This window comes from Bos javanicus, chromosome 16 (genome assembly GCF_032452875.1).
Source record: "Bos javanicus breed banteng chromosome 16, ARS-OSU_banteng_1.0, whole genome shotgun sequence".
NCBI classification, from domain to species: Eukaryota; Metazoa; Chordata; class Mammalia; order Artiodactyla; family Bovidae; genus Bos; species Bos javanicus.
In genome coordinates this window covers 65,551,721-65,572,705 of record NC_083883.1, presented here as the reverse complement: position 1 = coordinate 65,572,705, position 20,985 = coordinate 65,551,721, and the positions used below count along the sequence as shown (strand labels likewise).

General features: G+C 44.5%; 1 protein-coding gene across 5 annotated transcripts in view; it reads right to left on the bottom strand.

Moving 5' to 3' along the window:
• The window catches only part of RGL1 (ral guanine nucleotide dissociation stimulator like 1), a 276,904-nt gene that overhangs the window by 111,897 nt on the left and 144,022 nt on the right, over positions 1-20,985 (bottom strand). For 3 of the 5 annotated variants that reach the window (XM_061383454.1, XM_061383455.1, XM_061383459.1), the window contains one exon: positions 16,615-16,725. In XM_061383454.1, the coding sequence (XP_061239438.1) occupies positions 16,615-16,725 (111 nt within the window). Of the gene's footprint in view, positions 1-16,614; positions 16,726-17,700; positions 17,892-20,985 lie in introns of those variants that run through there. The other 2 variants (XM_061383457.1, XM_061383458.1) reach the window with 2 other exon arrangements.

The window sequence follows — 20,985 nt, the reverse complement described above, 5'->3', positions numbered from 1 at the left end:
ATGCCATCTAAGCCTACAAGTTTCAGAAACAAATGTTTGGTGGCTTTTGTGGGCAATCGTTTTCAAAACATCAAGCATATCTAAGGTATAATTTTAAAGAATCTGGCTCCAGGAGAAAAAGCTGAAGTATTAGTCACATGTTTTACATTTCTTCCTCTTGCCTGCCAGATTTTTTTTTTTTAATTAAGAAAGGAAAAATGGGTCAGCCCCAAAGAATTTTTACAACTGTCAGAATAAACACAAGGCCCAAGTAATCGCATTTGGAGCCTTTTCTCCCTCCTGTCCCTATGGCTTTAAGTGTCCTTTATTTAGAACCCAGCCCAAGACACAGTCCTGGTGACTGTGCATCTTGCATACTGTAAGGACAGGACTTCTCTCCGTGAAGAGGGAAGAGGATGGTGTGAGGCTACAGGAGAGTACAGCCTCTTCTGATTTCAACAGGACATGGTGGGTGGAGGATCTAAAGGTCAAAGAGATCCCTTGTCTAACACAGCCTGGCTCCAAGGTCCTTAAGAAACCACCCTGCTTCTTAGAAAGTAACTCCACCCATAAGGCAATTCTGAAGACATCTTCAAGAAACAATTCATCAGATGAAAGTCACTCCGGGGCTCCAGGGACATGTTAGTGCTCAAAACACAGGACCAGACGCCAGTTGACAGAACTGGAATCATTCTTAGTTCACCCTTCACTCTGGGGGTCCCCTGAGGTGCACCCACACTCAGGTCCACCTCCTGCTGGGTCTGCTTTCCTTGAATTATTCTGGAAGAGCTGCCACCAACCAGATCTAAAATCTATATGGTGTTGCTCATAGCAACCTGCCCTCTTACAAGGCAGGCCAGGCCTCCTGGTGACCTGCTATAGTAAGCTGGACCCCACTAGGACAATGAGCTTCAAACTTTTTAGCCATGATTCAAAGTAAAAAGGAAAGATGCCCTTACACATGACTCAGTACCTACACGTACATATTTAAAACAAGTTTCACAACAATGCTATTCTAATATTTTTATGTCATTCTGTTCTCATTTTAGAATACTGATTTTTGACCCACTAAACTGACTTCAGAACACTCATAGACTACACCCTGCATTCTGAAACCAAAGCCCTAGAAAAACACTGTTCAATAGAAAGACAGTGCCAGCTACAATTTACAGTTCTAAAGTTGCTAGTAGCCACATTAAAGAAAAAAGTAAATAGAAACAGGTGAAATTCATTTTTACGGTGTATATTATATAACCCATTACATCAAAACACTATCATTTCAACATATGACCGCTATAGAAAATGACTGAGTTCTTTTACAGTATGTTCATCAAATGAAATCTGATGTGGACTTTGCAGGCAGAGAACACTTCAGACTAGTCACATTTCACGTGCTCCACAGGCACAGGGGGCTTCTCTGGTGGCTCAGCTGGTAAAGAATCCACCTGCAATGCAGGAGACCTGGGTTCGATCCCTGGGTTGGGAAGATCCCCTGGAGAAGGGAAAGGCTACCCACTCCGGTATTCTGGCTTGGAAAACTCCATGGCCTGTACAGGTACCTGAGGCTAGCGGCTTCCACACTGAACAGTGCTGCCCTAAGAGTTCTGGTGCCACACACGCCACCCCCCCCCCGCCCAAGGCAGCAGGGCCCACGATGGTGCCCCGTAGCAGAAAGGAGGCAAGCCATCCACGCCTGCTGAACTGCACGGCTCAGTTGCTCACACGTCCTCATCTCACACCGTGCTCACAGGCTCCTCGTGAAAGCTCTGATAACAGATGGGAGATTTCACAAGGAAGAAGAACAGACAGGCGGCTTGTTCACCAGTAATAAGCAGTATCACTCTGAAACTCCTCAAAGTCCAAATGCATTCTTTTGTCTGTGACATCCGAAATAGCACAAATGTCACATAAGATTCAAACCAGAAAGTAACTTTTAGAGAATCTGTTCTGGAAAAAAAAAAAAAACATATCTTGCTGATTAAAAAAGCTGAATAAATAGTATGACTGCAACTATGTTGAAATGTGTGCCTGTGAACTGAAGACTAGAGGATAAAAAGTGAAAGTTTAAAGACTGGGTTACTGCGGTAAAATTTATGGGTGATCTTTTTTTTCTCCTCTTGTAAAAATAATATGGATCATGTTGTGGAATCACTCTATCAAGAATAATATTGCTTTAAAAAGGTTCTTCCTTCTGCTCCAAAGCAAACATACAGGCCACTGAATCCCTATTAAAAAGATAAAGGTAAGGATAACCTGCTTGTATAAAAGGCAAGAAGGACCGGGAGCAGCCAGAAAACCTGAGCCTGGCAGAGCCAGCTGCACTGGGATGGCCCAAAGGGAAACACTTAACAACAGCTGGACTCCTGAAAACTTCCAGCATAGGCTTTACGTTTTGCCCCAAGTAGAAATGTGAGAGTTAAGAATGTAAGACCACAGAGCAGAGGAAACTTGGGTGAGAGCAGAGAGCTGAGTTTTACTGATGAAAACTGAGAAGTCTTCAGACACTATCATGCTATACGATGAAATATAATTTACGTGACTTACTTTTAAATCCCTTCTTGTCAATGAATTCTGGTAAGAGACACACACCCTAGAAAGTGCCACACACAACAAGCCTGCCCCCCAAATCTCAGAGAAGCAGCTTTATCGTTACCTGCGTAACCCTAGTGGCTATGAGCATGGAGGGTGTCAGATCCCTTTACAAAAAATGTGTTCTACGGAAAAAAGCCAAAGTGGTTTGATATCAGGTTAATACAAGCTTGAAAAAAATTGCAGCCCTCAGATAAGAGATTAAATAAAATATGGGAAAATACATTGTAAGTAGAAATACAATGTAAGTAAAATAACTTTAGAATCCAAAGCAGAACTGGGTTCCCAGAGGTTTATCCATGACCCATGACTCAAACCTCACCAAGAAGCCTGTGGGATGGGTGGGTGGACGGGTGGGTGGGTGGGTGGGTGTGTGTGTGTGTGTGTTCAGTCACTCAGTCATGTCCAACTCCCTGCAACTCTCTGGACTGTAGCCCACTAGGCTCCTTTGTCCATGGAATTCTCCAGGCAAGAACACTGGAGTGGACAGTCATTCCTTTCTCCAGGGGATCTTCCCGACCCAGGGCTCAAACCCAGGTCTCTTGCATTGCAGGCAGTTTCTTTACCATCTGAGTTACCAGGAAAGCCCTTGTGGGTTAACTTTAAATACCATGTAATTCTACCTATAGAGTTCCCCACAATAGTTCAGTCAATTTCATAAGACCACGAAATATGTAGAAGAAGCAATGGTGACAGAAATAAGGCAAAATCAGCATTGTTCTTTTTTTCTTGTGTCATCCGTTGAAGTATAAAACATAAATCAGATCTAGCTTACCTATTCAATATTTTCCTTTTCAATTCAAAGAATGAGATTTACATCATTATCAAATGGCCAAAAAAAAAAAGATCATGAAGACACATGTTTTATTAGAGTTTAGGTCAAATGACTTGTAAGAGGCTTACTAAGTGGTACTGACTGTGGCGCGGACACGGTTCCCTGCGATGGGAATATGATGATTAATTAAACATGGTCCCACCCTCTGCCCTTGAGGTACTCAAATGAACAGGGTAAAGAGAAACATTTGGAAAAAAAAAAAAGGATACAGTGTGATAAGTGCTGTAATTGAGCTTTGGTAAAGTGCTAAAAAGACCCAGATAAAAGGATAATTATTCTAGAAGAGGGAGAAAGGAGAAGAGTACAGATGGCATTTGAGCTGGGACTTGAAAGATAAGTCGTTTACTGGTCAATCAGTGAACAGAAAAGCACTGCAGGCTGACACAGTGGCATCAGCAGTGTCAGGAGGAAGACGGCGCTGCGTAGAAACGTGGACCTCACATGGCTGATGAAATCTACAGCTCTGTATTCTCAACAAAAAGTAGGGCTAGTTCTTTTCATAGCGACATAACCCACGTAGGGAGTTGGAGGGACAGACAGATGGAAAGAAACCTTTTAAGCCTTCATCTGCCACACAGAAAAGTATCACGTGCCCTGCTGCTCTAACTCTTAGCAAAACAGGGAGTTCAGGTTAGGGCTGGGTGCTGAGATCGGAGCTGCCACGATCAGCACTTTTCAGCCCAGTCATCTAAAGTTTTACAAGCCTTTATCCCTAGAGCAGACACACTCATTTGTGGATTGTCTAGGTCAACACTGGACAGAAAGTCACTCTTTGTAAAGAATATCATAATCCTTCAATTCTGACCAAGGAATGTTCATGAAGAAACACTTTAACCAACTTTAGCTCCCTGAGAAATACTTCTGTGGGACTCAAGTGGCAGCAGGTCCCCCTGGGGTACCCACAAGCAGCATGATGGATGAAAACGCTGGTTCCTGGGCTCAGCTGGTCGTGACACCATTGCTCCGCAGAGAAGGATGTTACACAAGCACCTCGAATCACTGTGTGAGATGCCTTCTCCTTCTGTACCACCCACAGAGTCAGCACATGCAGAGAGAATTCAGGCTCTGTCAGTAACACTTTAACATGAGCAAATCGCTTATTCAGCATCTTTGTACAAGAGATTTAGTTTTCAATTACAGCCCTGGGGACAAGGGTCAGTTAGCCCCATAAGTCAGCTGAGAAGAGGCGTAAGCAACAGAGAATGGATGCAGGAGTCTGATTATCTTGAGAGCATAGTAAAGGATCTTAAGATACTCACGGGGGACCCTCGATGAATAGCAGGAAGGTCAAGTTTGTGGGCAAGAAGCCAGGGACCTTGGAGACTATTTTTAGTCCAGAGGAAGGACAGGAAGGAACAGGAACAAAACAAGGAACTCACCCAGGAGAAATGGAAAGCAAGAAGGAAGAGACTGTCAAAAGCAAATGGAAAGACAGCGAGAAAAAAATAGATCTAAAAACGAAAATTGTATTCCTAACAGGGAAGCCAGGAATGCCGCAAGAAAAGGCTGAAAGAGAGAAGAGAGCCCAGAAGGCAACAACGGGACTACTCAAAGGAAGTATTTTAAATGTCCGCATCTTCTGTGTGGGCTGGTTGGCAACATTTCGCCTCTGGCATTATTAGGTCATGAGTTCAAGTCCCACATCAGGATTTGGCCTCAAAGCAAGCGTTAACTTTCCAGCAGCTCTGAAAGGCTGGAAGCACTTTCCATTCCTTGGTATATGAACTTTACTGTCCTTCTCTGCAACAAATTAAAAGTATCCCAGAGAGAGAGAAAAGCAACAGCCACTACCTCAAAACAAACAAAATCCTACTAGCGAGAAAATAAGAAAAGAAAGAGAAAGGTTTTCATGTGCAGGATATGTACTGCATTTGTCCAGAATCTTGTGAGTTTGGGGTATTTGTTTCCACGTCCAATCTATTGAGAGAAGCCTTGTCTGCACTTTCAAAGCACCTAGAATACCAGTACCAGCAGTAACAATGGTTGTGGCAGAGGAAACACTACTACTTGCTAAACATAAAGATATCATTAGGTTATTAGCAAATGGGAGAAAAAAAAAAATGTAGAAAAGATTCCCTCTGGGATGAGGGAAGAAAGGCAACAGACCATATGCCTGTTAAGCATTTAGGTGATGAGGAGAGGAAAAGAAAATAAACAGCCTTGAGGTAACAATAAGAATATCCTTGGTATTTGTATAATCATTTACATATTTAAAAGTACTTTTATATACATTGGGTTTCCCAGGTGGCACCAGTGGTTAAGAACCCGCCCGCCAACACAGGAGGCGTAAGATACATAGTTCAGTTCCTCGGTTGGGAAGACCCTCTGGAGGAGGGCACGGCAACCCACTCCAGCATTCTTGCCTGGAGAATCCCATGGACAGAGGAGCCTGGCAGGCTATAGTCCACAGGGTCATAAGTCAGACACAACTGAAGTGACTTAGCATATATACATTAACTCATGTGATCCTCACAAAACCCAAGGGCAGAAGGAGCATTTCCATTTCACAGATCAGGAAAGTGACGGTTTATACGGTTGTGTGACATTCTAAAAGTCACAACCTCAGGAAAAATTTAGTTCATTCCCAGTCTGGGGCTCCAGTACTGCACTGGCTACCTTCACAATATGTGGCCCAATGAGAAATTTAATCTTTATTCTAATTTGTGCAACCACAACTTACTCACATTCCACATTATGTCCAATGAAGAATGATTAGCATGTTTACCAAGCGATTAAAAAAAAAAATTGTTTCCTACTTTCCCATTTTTCAGGCAGAAATAGCAAATGCAGAAGACAAAATATAGCCCATTGTTAAGTCATAAAATATTTTTAAAGCATAAAAAATCAGAACACTGACAAATTAACTACAGAGGAAAACTGAAGGAATCTGAAATGCGAAATACTGGAGCCCAGGCCATAATTGTCTTTCATCGTACAGGCAGCCAGGCAGAGAAAACACAATGATGCATGTTACTTCTAATAAACAAGGATTACTAAAGCCTGCCACAGCCCTTCCTCCCAGATGTGCAAAACGAGAAAGGGATGTCAGGGACACGAGGCGTCTCTAAGACCGCGTCTCAGTCAAGCGGTCTGATTTCCATACAACAGCAAGCATCAGGGGGACTCACGCCTCTACACGGTTCCATGGTGGGGTTTTCAAAAGGGCTCCCAGACAGTGGGGTCCTCATGGGAGCCCCACTGCTCAGTGAGGAAGGGAAGACCCTATCCGAGGCTCAGTGCCAAGCACCTTACCTACACAACTCCCTCCTCACAGTAATTCTGTCCAGAGGGGACTGCTGATTTCCTCCCTTTCCAGGTGAAGAACTTGGGCTGAGAGAAGTAACTTCAGAGCTCAAGCCCACGTTGCCACACACAGGAAGAGGCCAGCTCTGGATTCAAGTCTGTCTGGCTCCAGAGCACAGACTCATGACCAGGGCTTGAGTTACCTCCCTCAACTGGCGCTCCTGCTGGGAAAAAAACCCCTGAAAAGAAAGAGCAAGTAGGAGGTGCCGTCTCCTGCAAAGGCTCCAAGCCAGGGTGAAAGAAGCCGGAGCTGATTCCCCAGCCAGGACCTGATGGCTCTGGGCCCTGTTCATTCCTGGTTAAGTCGTGTGTAACACAGATAGGCTCCTCGTGTTGTGTCATTGGGAGGAGTCAATATTTGGATAGAAGATAGCAAATGTTTTCCTATGCTGCACAAACTAACCAAATGCTTCCGATTTCCTGAATTTTCTATTTGGGAGGATCCGTTATCTCCATAAAGAATTTCAAGGACTGCAACTTTAATTAGAAGAGCCAGGACTATGAAGCATTTCATTTTCAGCCAATGTCAAATCTAGTTTCAATTATTTTTACCTACATTCATTACATGCACTTTTGTTAGAAATCGTCCACAGATTTTTAGCTCTGTCACCAGCAGTGACAGAAGTCACGGGCAGGAGAACAGCATCTGACTAAAGAACAGTTGCTACCAAGAGAGTTGCCAAAAGCCTCAGCTGATGGCTTTACTGACCAAAGACATTCTACTTTTAGCAGAAACGGTGTGTCTGTGGCCTTCAAATTGTCTTTAGAGTGATGAAGCTGGAAGGATCCAGCCTTGGCTTTGCTTTTATAAAAGATGAGGATGGGTATTAAAATCAGCAGGAAATGAAACAAAGGGAGAAAAGTTAAATTGGTCAATTCCTTGCTGAAAAGAGCAAATAAAGACTGTCTGGAGGAGTGTACATGGGAAGAGATTAACTGTGTGGAAATGAATGCAAATAAGTGGAGCACAGATGGTACAAGCAATTAAACTCTAGAAAATGTAGGGTAATGATTCTGTGAGGGTGGAAGGATATACGGAGCCCCCAGCAACACACCATCTCACTCCCAACCACCACCGTCATTATCCTCAGAAGTCAGGCCTACACGGCATGATATAAAGATGGCTTTGAGGAACCAAGCCACGCAAAAACCCCATTCATCGAAACACAGTACACAGCCACCGTGGTGAAAAGGTGCAGGTGTTCCTACAGTGTTAAGCCCAAAGGATCAGCAGTAGAAGACACGCCTCTCTCTCTCTGCACAAGACTAATGGGATTTTATCCAAGGAGGTGTCTTCCACCTAATGTAATCTTTTCCTACCTTTATTCCTTCCTCCTTTCATTTATATTCTTTTTAAACTGAAGACAGTTCCTAAATAGAAGAAACTTAATCGATCACAATAATGACACAAGAGAAACCAAGCAAAAGAGACAAAGTTAGGCTTTGATCAGTTATACAGAAAGTAAAAGTGAAGTCGCTCAGTCGTGTCCGACTCTGCAACCCCGTGGACTGTAGCCCACCAGGCTCCTCCGTCCATGGGATTCTCCAGGCAAAGAATACTGGAGTGGGTTGCCATTTCCTTCTCCAGGGGATCTTCCCGACCCAGGGATCAAACCCAGGTCTCCTGCATTGCAGGCAGACGCTTTAACCTCTGAGCCACCAGGGAAGCTCCAGGAAGTTATATAGAAGAGGTCATGAAATGACATTAGAAAGATGCACCAAATCCTAAAAAAATACAATACCAAAAGACATTTCAATTTATGGTGTGTGCATGTCTGTGTGTGTGTATAAGAGAGAAAGATTAGGACTATGGTAGGTGGAAAACTAAGGAAGCACTGTTTAGTCGCTCAGTCATGTTCAACTCTTTTGTGACCCCATGGACTGTAGCCCAACAGGCTCCTCTGTCCATGGGATTTCCTAAGCAAGAATACTGGAGTGGGTTGCCATTCCCTTCGCCAGGGGATCTTTCTTACCCAGGGATCAAACCCAGGTCCCCTGCATTGCAGGCAGATCCTTTATAGTCTGAGCCACCAGGGAAGCCCCAAAAGGAAGCATTAGATCTTACCAAATTTCTTCTTTTGTACGAGTAGAGTCAGCAATCAGACTGAGCCTCTGAGAGTGGTCATGCCAACAGCCAGAATAAATAGAAAGAGTTTAAAGACATCGAGCAGGGAGAAAGAAAGAGACCAGAACACCTAACCATAAAATTTCTTGTGTCTCTAACAACACAATTATAACTTTAACTGCCGTTGTCTAAAATACAACTCTGTAATCATAGTCCTGTGGGTTCCATATTTATTCTCTCTCTGTGGCCTACAGATTCAATCTGTTTAGTTTGTAAGGAAACAGAAGACTTTAGAAGGAAAAAAAAAAAAAAACACAGAAACCACAAGCTCTTCAAAGAACTCTGGAATCTGAGAAACAAGCAGTGCCTGCTGCCCCTCATTCATAAGCCAGATCCGAGACTACGTCTCTGGACAGAACACAGCAGGCATGCCTGGGTCTGGTCCTCAGGGCATGCCGACAGGACATTCGCTAGTGTTTACATGGAGCAAGCCTGCCTTGAAGTCCCCAGGACATTTCATCCAATGAGAAGAAGGTGCCGCTGACCCTAGAAAGCCAGAAGGCTTCTGACCTGCTCTCTGAACCCCAGGTGGCTAAGATCCACGCCTGCCAGGCCTCCTCTCATCAGCCTCTACTCCCACCACTCTCCCTACACTTCAGTTCAGTTGCTCAGTCGTGTCCGACTCTTTGCGACCCCATGGACTGCAGCACGACAGGCCTCCCTGTCCATCACCAACTTCCGGAGTTTACTCAAAAACTCATGTCCATTGAGTCGGTGATGCCATCTAACCATCTCATCCCCTGTCATCCCCTTCTCCTCCTGCCTTCAATCTTTCCCAGCATCAGGGTCTTTTCAAATGAATCGGCTCTTCTTACCAGGTGGCCAAAGTACTGGAGTTTCAGCTTCAACATCAGTCCTCCCTATACCCCACCCTCTTTGCTCCGCTGCCCCGGTTTCACCCAGGTCCTTGTCTTTTTCCTCAGTTCATGACCACGTCAGCCTCCTTCCCTAGTCCAGCTCCTTCCCCTGGCATCCATCCCTCAGCTGTCAGTCATCTCTCTAAAATGTAAATCTGACCCAGCCACTCTGCCAAAAGCCCTTCAGTGATGACAACCCAGTGCTCAGGACCAAGCAAATTCCACAGCTCAGCACAGACCTGGCTCCAGCCCTGCTCTCTGGGGTCCTTGCCCATCACTGCCCGCCCAGGCGCCCCTCCCTCTTCCCCAGGGTGAGCCTCACAAGGGGCTCTCATCTCTGGCCCCCACGCTTTCTCCCACACTGTGCTCTCTGGCTGGAATGCCTGCCTCCAGTGCCCCCCACATCCTCACCTAACTCCTAATCATCCATCAATTCACCACAGAAGGACCCTGCTTCCGTGCAGCCTTCCAGGAGTGCGCACACCCACCTGATATACACACCACCCTTCTCGGCTCCCCTAACACCCAACGCTGATGTCTCACACAGCACTGGTCACACTGAGCACAATACATGGTAATTAGCTTACGTTTCTGTCTCCCCTACTACCTGAAATCTCCTGAAGAATAAGGGGTATGTCTTGTATCACTTTGGATTCCCAAGGTTTAACGGGGTGTCTGGCATAAAGTAGGCTGTTGGTCAATCAATGGATCCTATGAAAGGGGAGGTTAGCAGACTCCAATGCAGACGACAGAAACGCACAGCGGCAATGGCAGCGAGGGAGTTCACAGTGGGTGTTTCACTAGCAATCAACCCAGAAACTGCCCAGACTCCAGATTCCAGATCAACTCTGTGGGGACAGCCACACTCATCAGCAACCCACACACGAGCCTGCTGAGCATCTCTCATGAAACAAAGCGACTCCCTATCTTCCCCCATTTCACCAGTATTTGCCTTGCTCTGTTCACAGACATCTTTTTTTTTTTTTTTCCTTTCCTATGTGGGTAGAAATTTAAACATTTTACTTATTTTAGCCTATTACTACATATTTTAGTGCAAAATGTGTAGAGGTCCGTCACTACAGGATTCTGATTATGTAGAAAGGGCGTACATACAAGGATATGCGTGCTGTGGACAAAGGAAACCAAAATAAGTGGGATGGGGCAGCGGAGAATCCAAGCTAAGAGCCGAAGAGGAAAGGCGGAGTACCGACTTTACTCCTCGTCTTTCCGTGCTAAATTTAAAACCCCAGGAAATTTTTCTTTAAAATTTGACAGAAATAAGAATGAAATATGTTTATAATATTAATTTTACGGCACATATACTATGGGGCTTCCCAGGTGGCACAGTGGTCAAGAATCTGCCTGCCAATGCAGCAGACGGAGGAGACGCAGGTTCATCCCTGGGTCAGGAAGATCCTCTGGAGGAGGAAATGGCAACCTACTCCAGTATTCTTACCAGGATAATCCTATGCACAGAGGAGCGTGGCGGGCTATGGTCCAAGGGGTCACAAAGAGTCGGACACAGCTGAGCCCACACGTATACTGTAAGCACAGGAGTTAATGAGCCTCATGATTACACTGTTACGTATTTGCTGGGGACAGACATGTATCTTGAACTTGACTGAGTGTCCCCAGAACTGCTGAACAGAAATGGATATTCTTGGCTTACGTGCTAAATATTCCTTACACAGACCCCAGAAGATTCTGAAAGCAGTGAAAGCACTCAAGGTAACAACAATAGCTCAGGCAACTGAAATTTACCGTATCTTCTTGATGGGTGGAGGCCACGTGCCATAATATTGGATTATTTTAGAAACACGTTCCCATGGTCAACATGAAAAATACCAGTTGGTTCTTTTACAGATGGTTGCTAAATTTTGGAATTTACTTTCTAAAGCTTAAATTAAACATTCTGATATACCAGAATAAGGCAACCCAAGGGCCTGTTTTCCTAGATGAAAACAAGGATGACGAACTATAAACTGAGGGCCTCTCTAGGCTTATCCCCTAAAAATTCCAAAACCCTGCTCCTGAGCCCTCCAACCACACGACCACACATGATGGTAATGTTTGCCAACACTTTCTAACTTGTGCATCGCCTTTCTTTCTTCAGCACTCAATACAACTGGACCTCTGGGCTTTTAAAGGCAAGTTAATTCACTGCCATGATTTTTTTTTTTTTTTGGTTAAAATGAATAATCACTACCTTTGTTTGGGCCCTGCTTTGTTATAGAAAGGATGTAAGACAGCTGTAATCATAGCTAATTAGTTTTTCTCACTCCCATGCACCCCTCTTCTTTATAAGCTAACATCTTCATGCTAATTTGGTTTTAAGTCAGGAGCAACCATACCTTCATATTTATCAAGATAATATCTGCCTCCCCAGAAGGCATGAAGCTTGATCCATTCATTCAACAAATACTGAGTTTCTGCCAACTAGATGGTCACAGTTCCCACTTCACAGGGCTTAAGAGTCTAATGGGAAATACAAACAAACAGTTATAGCAGAGGGAGGTAAATAAATGACAGAGAGATAAAGAATGCTTCTGGAACACGCAGAAGGGGTACCTCCTCCAGGCCAGGGAGATCAGAGAAGCTTCCCAGAAGTGAAGGGAGCTGAAAATTCAAAGAACTGTACGCCATTTAAAGGCATTGTGGATAGCAGGGCCACGGAAACACCAGCTAGACTCAATCCCAACAGTCTACTCAAGTTGAGGTCAGCGTCTCCACCCAGACTGACTCGTGCTTACCTTCCCGCTACACTCACACGACCCACGAGGACCCAGAACAGAGTTCTAGTTCCTTTTATTTCTAAAGGCATTCTGTTTCTCCTGTCCCACTTCATTATCTTTACCAGCCTCCCAGCTATCAAATATTTTAATTCAACCCAACATGGGCCTCTGTGGGAGATAAACATGGGACGAAGGGCAGGGAGGCACTGGGGCCCCACACACGGGCCACAGAAGCCCAGAACCGAGAAAAGCCATGTGACTATCTGCTAACCATTCCACTCCCCACAGACCTTGCAGAGGTGACCGCACTCTTCCAATCCTGCCTGTGAAACAAATATCCCCACTATGAGATAACCTTGGGTTTGACAGATGTCTCTGGACCCTCAGCCTGTCATAGTCTGAAGACAGCAAAATGGGCTCTGGACACTGAAGCCCTTCCCCTTTCCTCCGTCCATTTGAATAGTCCTCCTAAAATGGGACATTTCCTGCTTCCAGAGAATACTGATATTTTCCTAAATTGTTTCTACATTTCATTTTCAATGTATGACCACAACACTGGGACCAAAGTAGAATAATAACTTTTCACCATTTGCTCTTCCAAAAATTACTGGAAATTCTTCTACAAGCTTAATCGAACAGTTGGATACATTATTTTTAATGTCTCTTCCAGCCCTGAGATTTTTATGATTCTCTGACATAATCAGAACCATTTTTCTTTGAGGGTTATAGCTGGGTAAAATTATCCCAGGCTAAGATGTTATTGTAAAGAGAAAATTGAGTCAGTATTTCAATAATATTTGGTTTTTCAAAGTTGCCCAGCCTAACTTCACTGTCAATGAGCGAAGTCGCAGCTGCATATACACTAAATCCAGCCTGGGCCATAGCTGGCTGTATACTTACAACTGAAGACAGAGGGTGTTACTTCAAAAGATCAACTGAACACAAAATTTCACAAAACAAAGAATGTCCTCAACGTTTTGGATTGAATGATACTTCACATCTAAGGATGTGTAATGTTTTTTGTTATTCTTCCCAAATTGGATCTTAATTCTGTTTTGTGATCAGAGTACTAGAAACTACAAAAGTTATACTCAGTCACTTTGTTGTTATCGTACGGATGCTAAGTCGTCTCCAAATCTTTGGGGATCCCGTGGGCTGTAGCCTCTTTAGGGACCCCGTGGACTGTAGCCCGCCAGGCTCTACATGGGATTTCCCAGCCAAGAATATTGGAGTGGGTTGCCATTTCCTTCTCCAGGGGATCTTCCCAGACCAGGGATGGAACCCGGGTCTCCTGCATTGGCAGGCAGATTCCTGGGAAGCCCACTCAGTCACTTAGGCTTTCCTAATTAGCCTTACAGACTTGTAATGAGCGTCCTACCCACCCTCAGGTGCTACATAAGCTCGCACGTCTTTGGTGCCCCACACTTTACACAGCCAAGATGGAGAGCTTATCAACAAGAAACACATCTTCACAACAAGTACCTCGATTTGCAGCTCAAGTTATCACTCAAGGCATAAAGAAAAGAAAGCTGCATGTCTTGCATCTTGAACCAGGTAATATGTAGGGGGAAAGTATATTATAAGCATCCTTGTTCTTCTGAGTCAATGCCTTCTTCCACTACTATGGAAGCAGCCTTCAGGTCCCAGGCAGCTCCTTGTTTAGCAAGGAACTAAATATTTGGGTTCAAATCCAGCCTCTACCACTTCCTAGCTGTGTGACCCCAGCAAGTGATTTAACTTCTCTGGACTTTAGTTTCCTCATGTGGAAAGAGATAATCACAACTCCACCTTTCCTCATGAACCATTGTCATATTTTGACATGAGCTCACCTCATCTCTGTCTCTGGTTCACTATAAACCCAGGTGCTTTGACGTGAGGAATACGGTCGATAACATCGCAGTGACTTTGTATGGGGACAAATGCTTACTAGGATTATCATGGTGATCATTTCATAAATGTGTGCAAATGTCAAATCATCATGTAGCATATGGGACCACTAACACCTGAGTGCACATCAGCTATAGGTCAATAATAAGTCAGTAAATAAAACTGGTTGCTCTGAAGAATTCTGAAAGGGTGACTGGAAAAACAAGTATAGAGAAGCCACTCACAGGCCTAAAGAGAAAAGCTTTGTAATTGCTATGGCTCAATTGGTTGAGTCACTTTTAATTAAGTCTGGAATTTCCAAGGACAAAAACAGTGCTCCCCAACAGGACACCGAAGACAAGAAAACAAGGGGGCTTGGGGTGGGAGGGTTCCTAGAACTGGTTCCTGAGCACGAGGGGTGATCACAGCAAATCATACTTTGTTGAAATGGGAGGAGGGGACAAATCCCTCCATCAACTAGAAGCAATCTTTTCACATATTTCCCTCTTGGTATTTCAGCTCTACTGCTAAATCCAGGATGAACCAACTCTGAGCTGGGCATAAATGTGAGGAGTCTGGGAGGAGGCGGAGAGAAGAGGAGTCCCGTGAGCACAATGGTCAGTGAGAATTACCAAATAACTGAGGACATCTAAATGAACCATACCTCGTTGTGTTTGGGACCTACAGAGTTAACCTGTCCATTTTCCCTTGACTTACTCATTCACGGCTGCTGCGTTTGGCCAAAAACTAAAGCTGTTGTCCAAGCAACATCAGTCTCATTATAAAGAGAGGAACAACCTGGCATCAGAAAATGTAATGACCCTTTTGAAGGCAGCTGCTTCAGAAGCTTGTGAATCATTTTGAAATACTCGGGCCAAACCACATCAGTACCGCATTTAAATAAAATGCAATACACGCAACCACCAAAAATAAAGTGATGACTTGTCAGAACTCTAGTTCTGCTTTTCCTATCAGGTCTGCTGGTAATGCATCTGATTAATTTCAAAATCATATTCCGAGTAAGGTACCTGCTTAATAAGTGAAGACCTCAGGCTTTCAAAGGAAAAGCTCCTACCTTTCCAGGCCATACCTGCAGATGCAACAACTGACTGCCCTAGAGCGTGGTACTTCAACCCCAAACACGCAGCCTGACTTGAAGCAGCTGGGGAAGCCCAAAGCAGTGAACTCCTGTGTCAGCAGCCCAGAAGACCCACGGAAGAGGAAATCATTGCTGCTGGCCATCCTGCCTTAAACTCCAGGAATTACAAGTCACATGCTGCCTCTGGTCTTAAAGCCCTGGGCAGTTTTGTTTCCTGTCCTCTTTCACACCTGACCTTTAACTGCTGCTCAAATTGAAAAAAAAAAAAAAAAAGAATTTTCTGAAACCCAAAGCCAGTAGAGATTGGATGCTGGTGCATAATCTTCACTGTTCTCAAGCCCATCAGCTGTGAAGCCCGAGTATGGCCAGAATAAGGCCCAGGGAAACCACACTCCATCCTCTGTTCGCTTACCGCTATCTTCTTTCTCAAGGCTTATTTGTCACCTCTCACTGTTCTCAGAGGAGTCCTTCTACCTCCAGATGAAGAACTCCTTCGTTCTTCCACATAATGGTGTCTGCCCAGGCTTCCCACAGCCCCTTTAGTTGGGATATGCTGAAGGATCCATTAGGAGATAATGATAACTCACATGATCTCACCCAATACTTTAAAATCTCAACAGTGAGGCGGGGTCGGGGGGGATGTTGTTTATGGAAGCAGTGTTTCTCCAAATCCCCATCCCTCCACGCACTAGACACATGAAGTGGTGGACACTAAATCCCGTGTAAAGGATGCAGCCATGGGAAATGCGCCACCCCCCATCGGAGGCCGATTTGGAGGACCAGCACCCCTGAGCATTCTGGGCACTTGGTAAAGGAACAGGAGTGGGAGAAGGGCTGTCAGGATCAAAAGCGGGGGAGACGGAGAGAAAAGGATGCCAGCGGGGCAAAACGGCTCTTGTCTGACTCGGTGCTATCTTCTGGTCCTGTTACTCTATGTTACTTTCTGCCACTCCACTCTCACTTTATTTTCCAAATACCTCAAGATGTTTCTAAGAGGTTCTGAATTATTGACAAACCTAAGGGAGATGCTTTGGAAGAGAATAAGTACAAAAACAGACTGGTATGGCTAGTGCAAACACTTGGTCATTGGCAGTTTCCTTTTTAAGGCCCAAAGAGAAGAAACGGAGGAAAAAAAAAAAAAAAAACCTGCCTCTGCTAAATAATAATGATATTCACAGAACAAGAGGCCCTGCAAGTCCAAGGCTCACAGTCTCCCCAGCTTTACTCACCCCGAGCCATCTCGCTCCTTTATTGGCAGCCTGTTGAATCTGGACTCTTTTGAGGGTGACATGGTAAACAGCTCCTTCCTCTACCTCTTCACCCCAGTCCTGAATCGAGCTCTGCCAGGAGACAGGACAAAGAAACAGAAAAAGTTGTTTGTTTGTTTGTTTGTTCCCTCTTCACTAACCACAATCTATCCCTGCCGCTTTGCTGCTTACAACAGCACTCAGGGCATAAGACGGGCCGTTCAAAATAAACATTACAATCAGAGCAACATAAGACACACTGTGATAGACGGAATACTGAAATTTTCTTGGCCCCCCAGCTCTTTCCTATGCTATCAAGAGCCCAGGGCTTTTCCATTTAGTTATTCTTCCTAGATTCCTTCACGTATCTTAAATACCTTTTTAAAGTCTTTTTTTTTTTTCTTTCTTAAAGAAACTGAAGTTTAGTCCTGGTTCACTTTTCCTCCTTTAATGAGAGGAAAAAGAATCCACTGGCTGAAAGAGTTTGTCTCTTTACAAGTGGCTCCGTTCTTGGAGCAAACTGCATTTTAAACTCTGCCACAAATAAGTGTTTAAAATGCTAAGAGTGCTCGCTCCTTTGGAACGAAATGCTTCGCATGTCTTTTTTCTCCTCTTATTGTTTGGTAACCCAGAAAGTTAGCGGGAGGGAAAAAGTTTTTATTTCCGTCAAATAACCTGGCAAGTGCAGAAAAAAGCAACTCATCGGCTGTGTGCAGCGACCCCCTGGGTTTCCCTAAACTTGAAGTTTGTGTTTAAAGAGCCGCTGGGACTCAGAGGCGCTCCGCGGATCACCCAGACTCACAGACCTCTTGCCTGAAAAGTTTTCCTTTGCTGACATACATCAGCCCAGATACACCAAAGGCAACTGCTGAGAAAAATAAGTATGGTTTAAAGGCAGAAGACACGCAAAGAGGAAGGCGGAGAAAGCCGAGGGAGACAGCTCTGAGCTCCAAAGTCTGGGATCGGATGGCTCCGCTCACTCCGAGGGAGTCCAAAACCCGCCCAGAGAAAGCGGGAGAAGATTCCCAACCAGAGCAGCGCCGGGAGAAGGCAGAGAGTTCTCGTTACCATTTTAGCTTGCCAAAGCAATTTCATTCTCAGTTTTCTCTCCGGTGTGTGGACGCGGCATGATGCGCCCCGCTCCCAGGCGAACGCGATCCCCGCGCGTCTCCGCCGCGGCGCCTCCAAGCCCCGGCCCCGCGCGGCCGCCGCGCACGGAGCACAGACACGCGCCCGCCGCCGCCGGTGCGCGCGACTCGGCCACAAAGGGAGCGCGGCGAGCGAGCCGGCGAACGAGGGCGCCGCAGACTCCTCCCCACGCCACCCCGCCGCTCCGTGATGTCAGGCTTTCCTGTTTGTGCTCGGGAGCACACTCTCCCTTTCTGAAATCCCGCGGATAAAGTTAGCATGCCGTGATTTCTCCAGCTCTGAATGCGATCGGCAGCCAGCCACCCTTTCTAGTGGATCAGGTTTTCCTGATTGGCCACCAGGTGCCCTCAAAAGATCCGGGTGTGGTATTGGGGATCTAAGCGTGTTTTTCCGTCCCTCGCTCAAAGAAATAAAGGAGGAAGAGGTGCAAACAGGGATGGGAGGAGGGGGTCGGATAAACGTCTTTTATCTGCTTGTTACCTATGGAATTTAGATTCAATCAGGGCGACCCCAGTGAGAATGGCAGTACTAGAAGCCAGGAAGTTTTTCATAAGGACAAAAAAAAAAAAAAAAGAATTGGTCAGAGGGTATTCCAAAACCCACGACTCAGGGTTGCGCTTGTCCTGAATCAGCACACCACCAACAGGAAATGGCTCTGGACGTCTTTCTACCCCCCATAGTTTAAGGCTCATCAACTGTAACTGGCCACTGTGGGAGGGAAAGGGGCAAAGCAGGAGAGGGTTCTGCTGAGACTGACAGCATGGAAATTGGGCCACCGGCGGCCCGGGAAGTTCCGTGAGTCTGTGAGTTGTCACCATGGGTTGCGTTGTCTGTACTGTAGGGACACAGTGGGATGATAACCTCGGGGAGAGAGCCATTCGGAGGACACTGCCGGAGGCAGTTTCGTCCTAACAGAAAGTAAATCAACAGCGAAATTCCAGATGATAATATAATCAAACATTGGCACATGACAGAATTCCATGCCAATTGCAAAAAAAAAAAGTTTAGAGCGCATGTCTTTTATACTGTTCTCCCCTAAATGAATTTAATAGCCTTTAAATTTTTTTAAAAGAAAGGCCTCTTACTAATTGCCATGCTAAGGCATAAGGCTGGGCTTTGGTTAATAATAAATATATTATGAACTGAAAAGCTAGAGAATCCAGTGTACTGGTGTTCCCAGGAAAGCAAAACTAAATGACAGTGAGGGTGCATCCAGGAAAAATAAAAAGATCTTTGGATACTTCAGAACTTCTCGAAGTCACTCAGCAAAGTTCCCCACAAACAACCAGAAACTATTGGACAGAAGGGATGCTCTTTTTATCAAGCTTTGATTATTTCTATTTTTACGAAAGCATGTAAACTTGACCTTTCAGTGACCACCAGCATAGAGTGTCCCCAGTGTCCAGAGGAAGACCTACCACCTGCCTCTTAAGCCATTCCAGGCCCACCCCATTCAGTGATCCTGAAGAACACAAGATACACCTGGGGACAGTTAAACAACCCATCAGATTAATTTCACAACTACTTTAACCTGATTTTTGGCTGTGACTTTGGAGATGACCCCTTACATTTTTCTAGTTCAGGGATATTAAGAAGTTTCTTCAAACTTGCCCCTCCCAGGAAGCCTTCTTGGACAGGGCAGCTTATAACTCACAAGGCTCCAGTCAAGTTTCAGATCTCATCAGCCTCCTCTCCACCAACTCCCTGGCAGACTACCTGATGAGTAAGGGGAAAAGAGGCTCCCAGCAGATGCAGCTTCAAATCCTGGTTTCACATTAAGAGTGAACTTGGGATCTACTTCCCTGGGCTTTCATTTCCTCATCTGTAAAATGGGACAAAGGCTTCCCTGATGGCTCTGGTAAAGAATCCGCCTGCTGATTCAGGAGACATGGGTTCGATCCCTGGGTCGGGAAGATCCCCTGGAGGAGGAAATGGCAACCCACTCCAAAATGCTTACCTGAGAAATCTCATGGACAGAGGAGCCTGGTGGGCTACAGTCCATGGGGTCACAAAAGAGTTGGACACAATTTAGTGACTAAACCAGAACAATAACAAAATGGAACGAACATCTACCTCATAGAGTCTGAAAAAGGATTAAATGCAATATGTATACAACTCATCTAGGGCATGATCAAAAAAGCTCCATTCCCTTATTATTATTGCACTTCCTCCCAAACTGCATTTTCCCAGACTCACTGAAAAGTTGTACGTACGCAATGTGTGGAAATCTAAAATGATGTCTTCTCACTAAATAATTTCAGAGAGATTTTCCAAGAATAACTACTTGTATTTATACCCAATCATGTACGTGATTTTGTCCAAATGTTAATCCTCAAAAAAAGGCTGGCCGGTTTTCTGCTAGACAGAACAACGAAGTGTTGCAGTTTACAATTTTTAAATATTTATTTTAAAATATTCCACCTGCAGGCAGCTCAGCCAGTATTACCTTATTACATACTTTTGGGTTAAAATACTCCTAATCAGTATCTGGGGAGGATAAATCAGTAAGCCATTTATAACTAAGTTTGAATTTATTTACTAGATTAATCTACCTATGACTTTATATAGTTCTAAAAGAACAGGTCAAGTTTTGTTTAAAAGATATCAGCAGTTCATCTTTCATCTCCTTGGTTAAGTTTATTCCTAGGCATTTTATTCTTTTCAATGCTTTTTTAAGTGGGACTGTTTTCTTAATTTTATTTCCAGATTGTTCATCATTAATGTATAGAAATGCAACTGATTTTCATATATTAATTTTATATCCTGTGACTTTACTCGATTCATTTGTTAGTTCTGGTAAGTTTCAACAAATAGTGCTGGGAAAACTGGATGTGCACATGCAAAAGAATGAAACCAAACACGTCTAACATCATACACAAAAATCAACTCAAAATTAATTAAAGACTTAGGCAGAAGACCTGAAACTATAAAATTCATAGAAGACTACATAAGGGGAAAGCTTCATAACATTGGTGTTTGCAATGATTTCATGGATATGACACCAAAACCAGAGGCAACAAAATCAAAAATAGACATGTGAGACTACATCAAACTAAAACACTTCTGCACAGCAAAGGAAACAGAGTGAAAATTCCACCTATGGTATGAGAGGAAATGTTAGCAAGCAACATCTGATAAAGACTTAATATCCATAATATATAAGGAACTCCCATAACTCAATGGCAAACATAAGAATAACTGAAT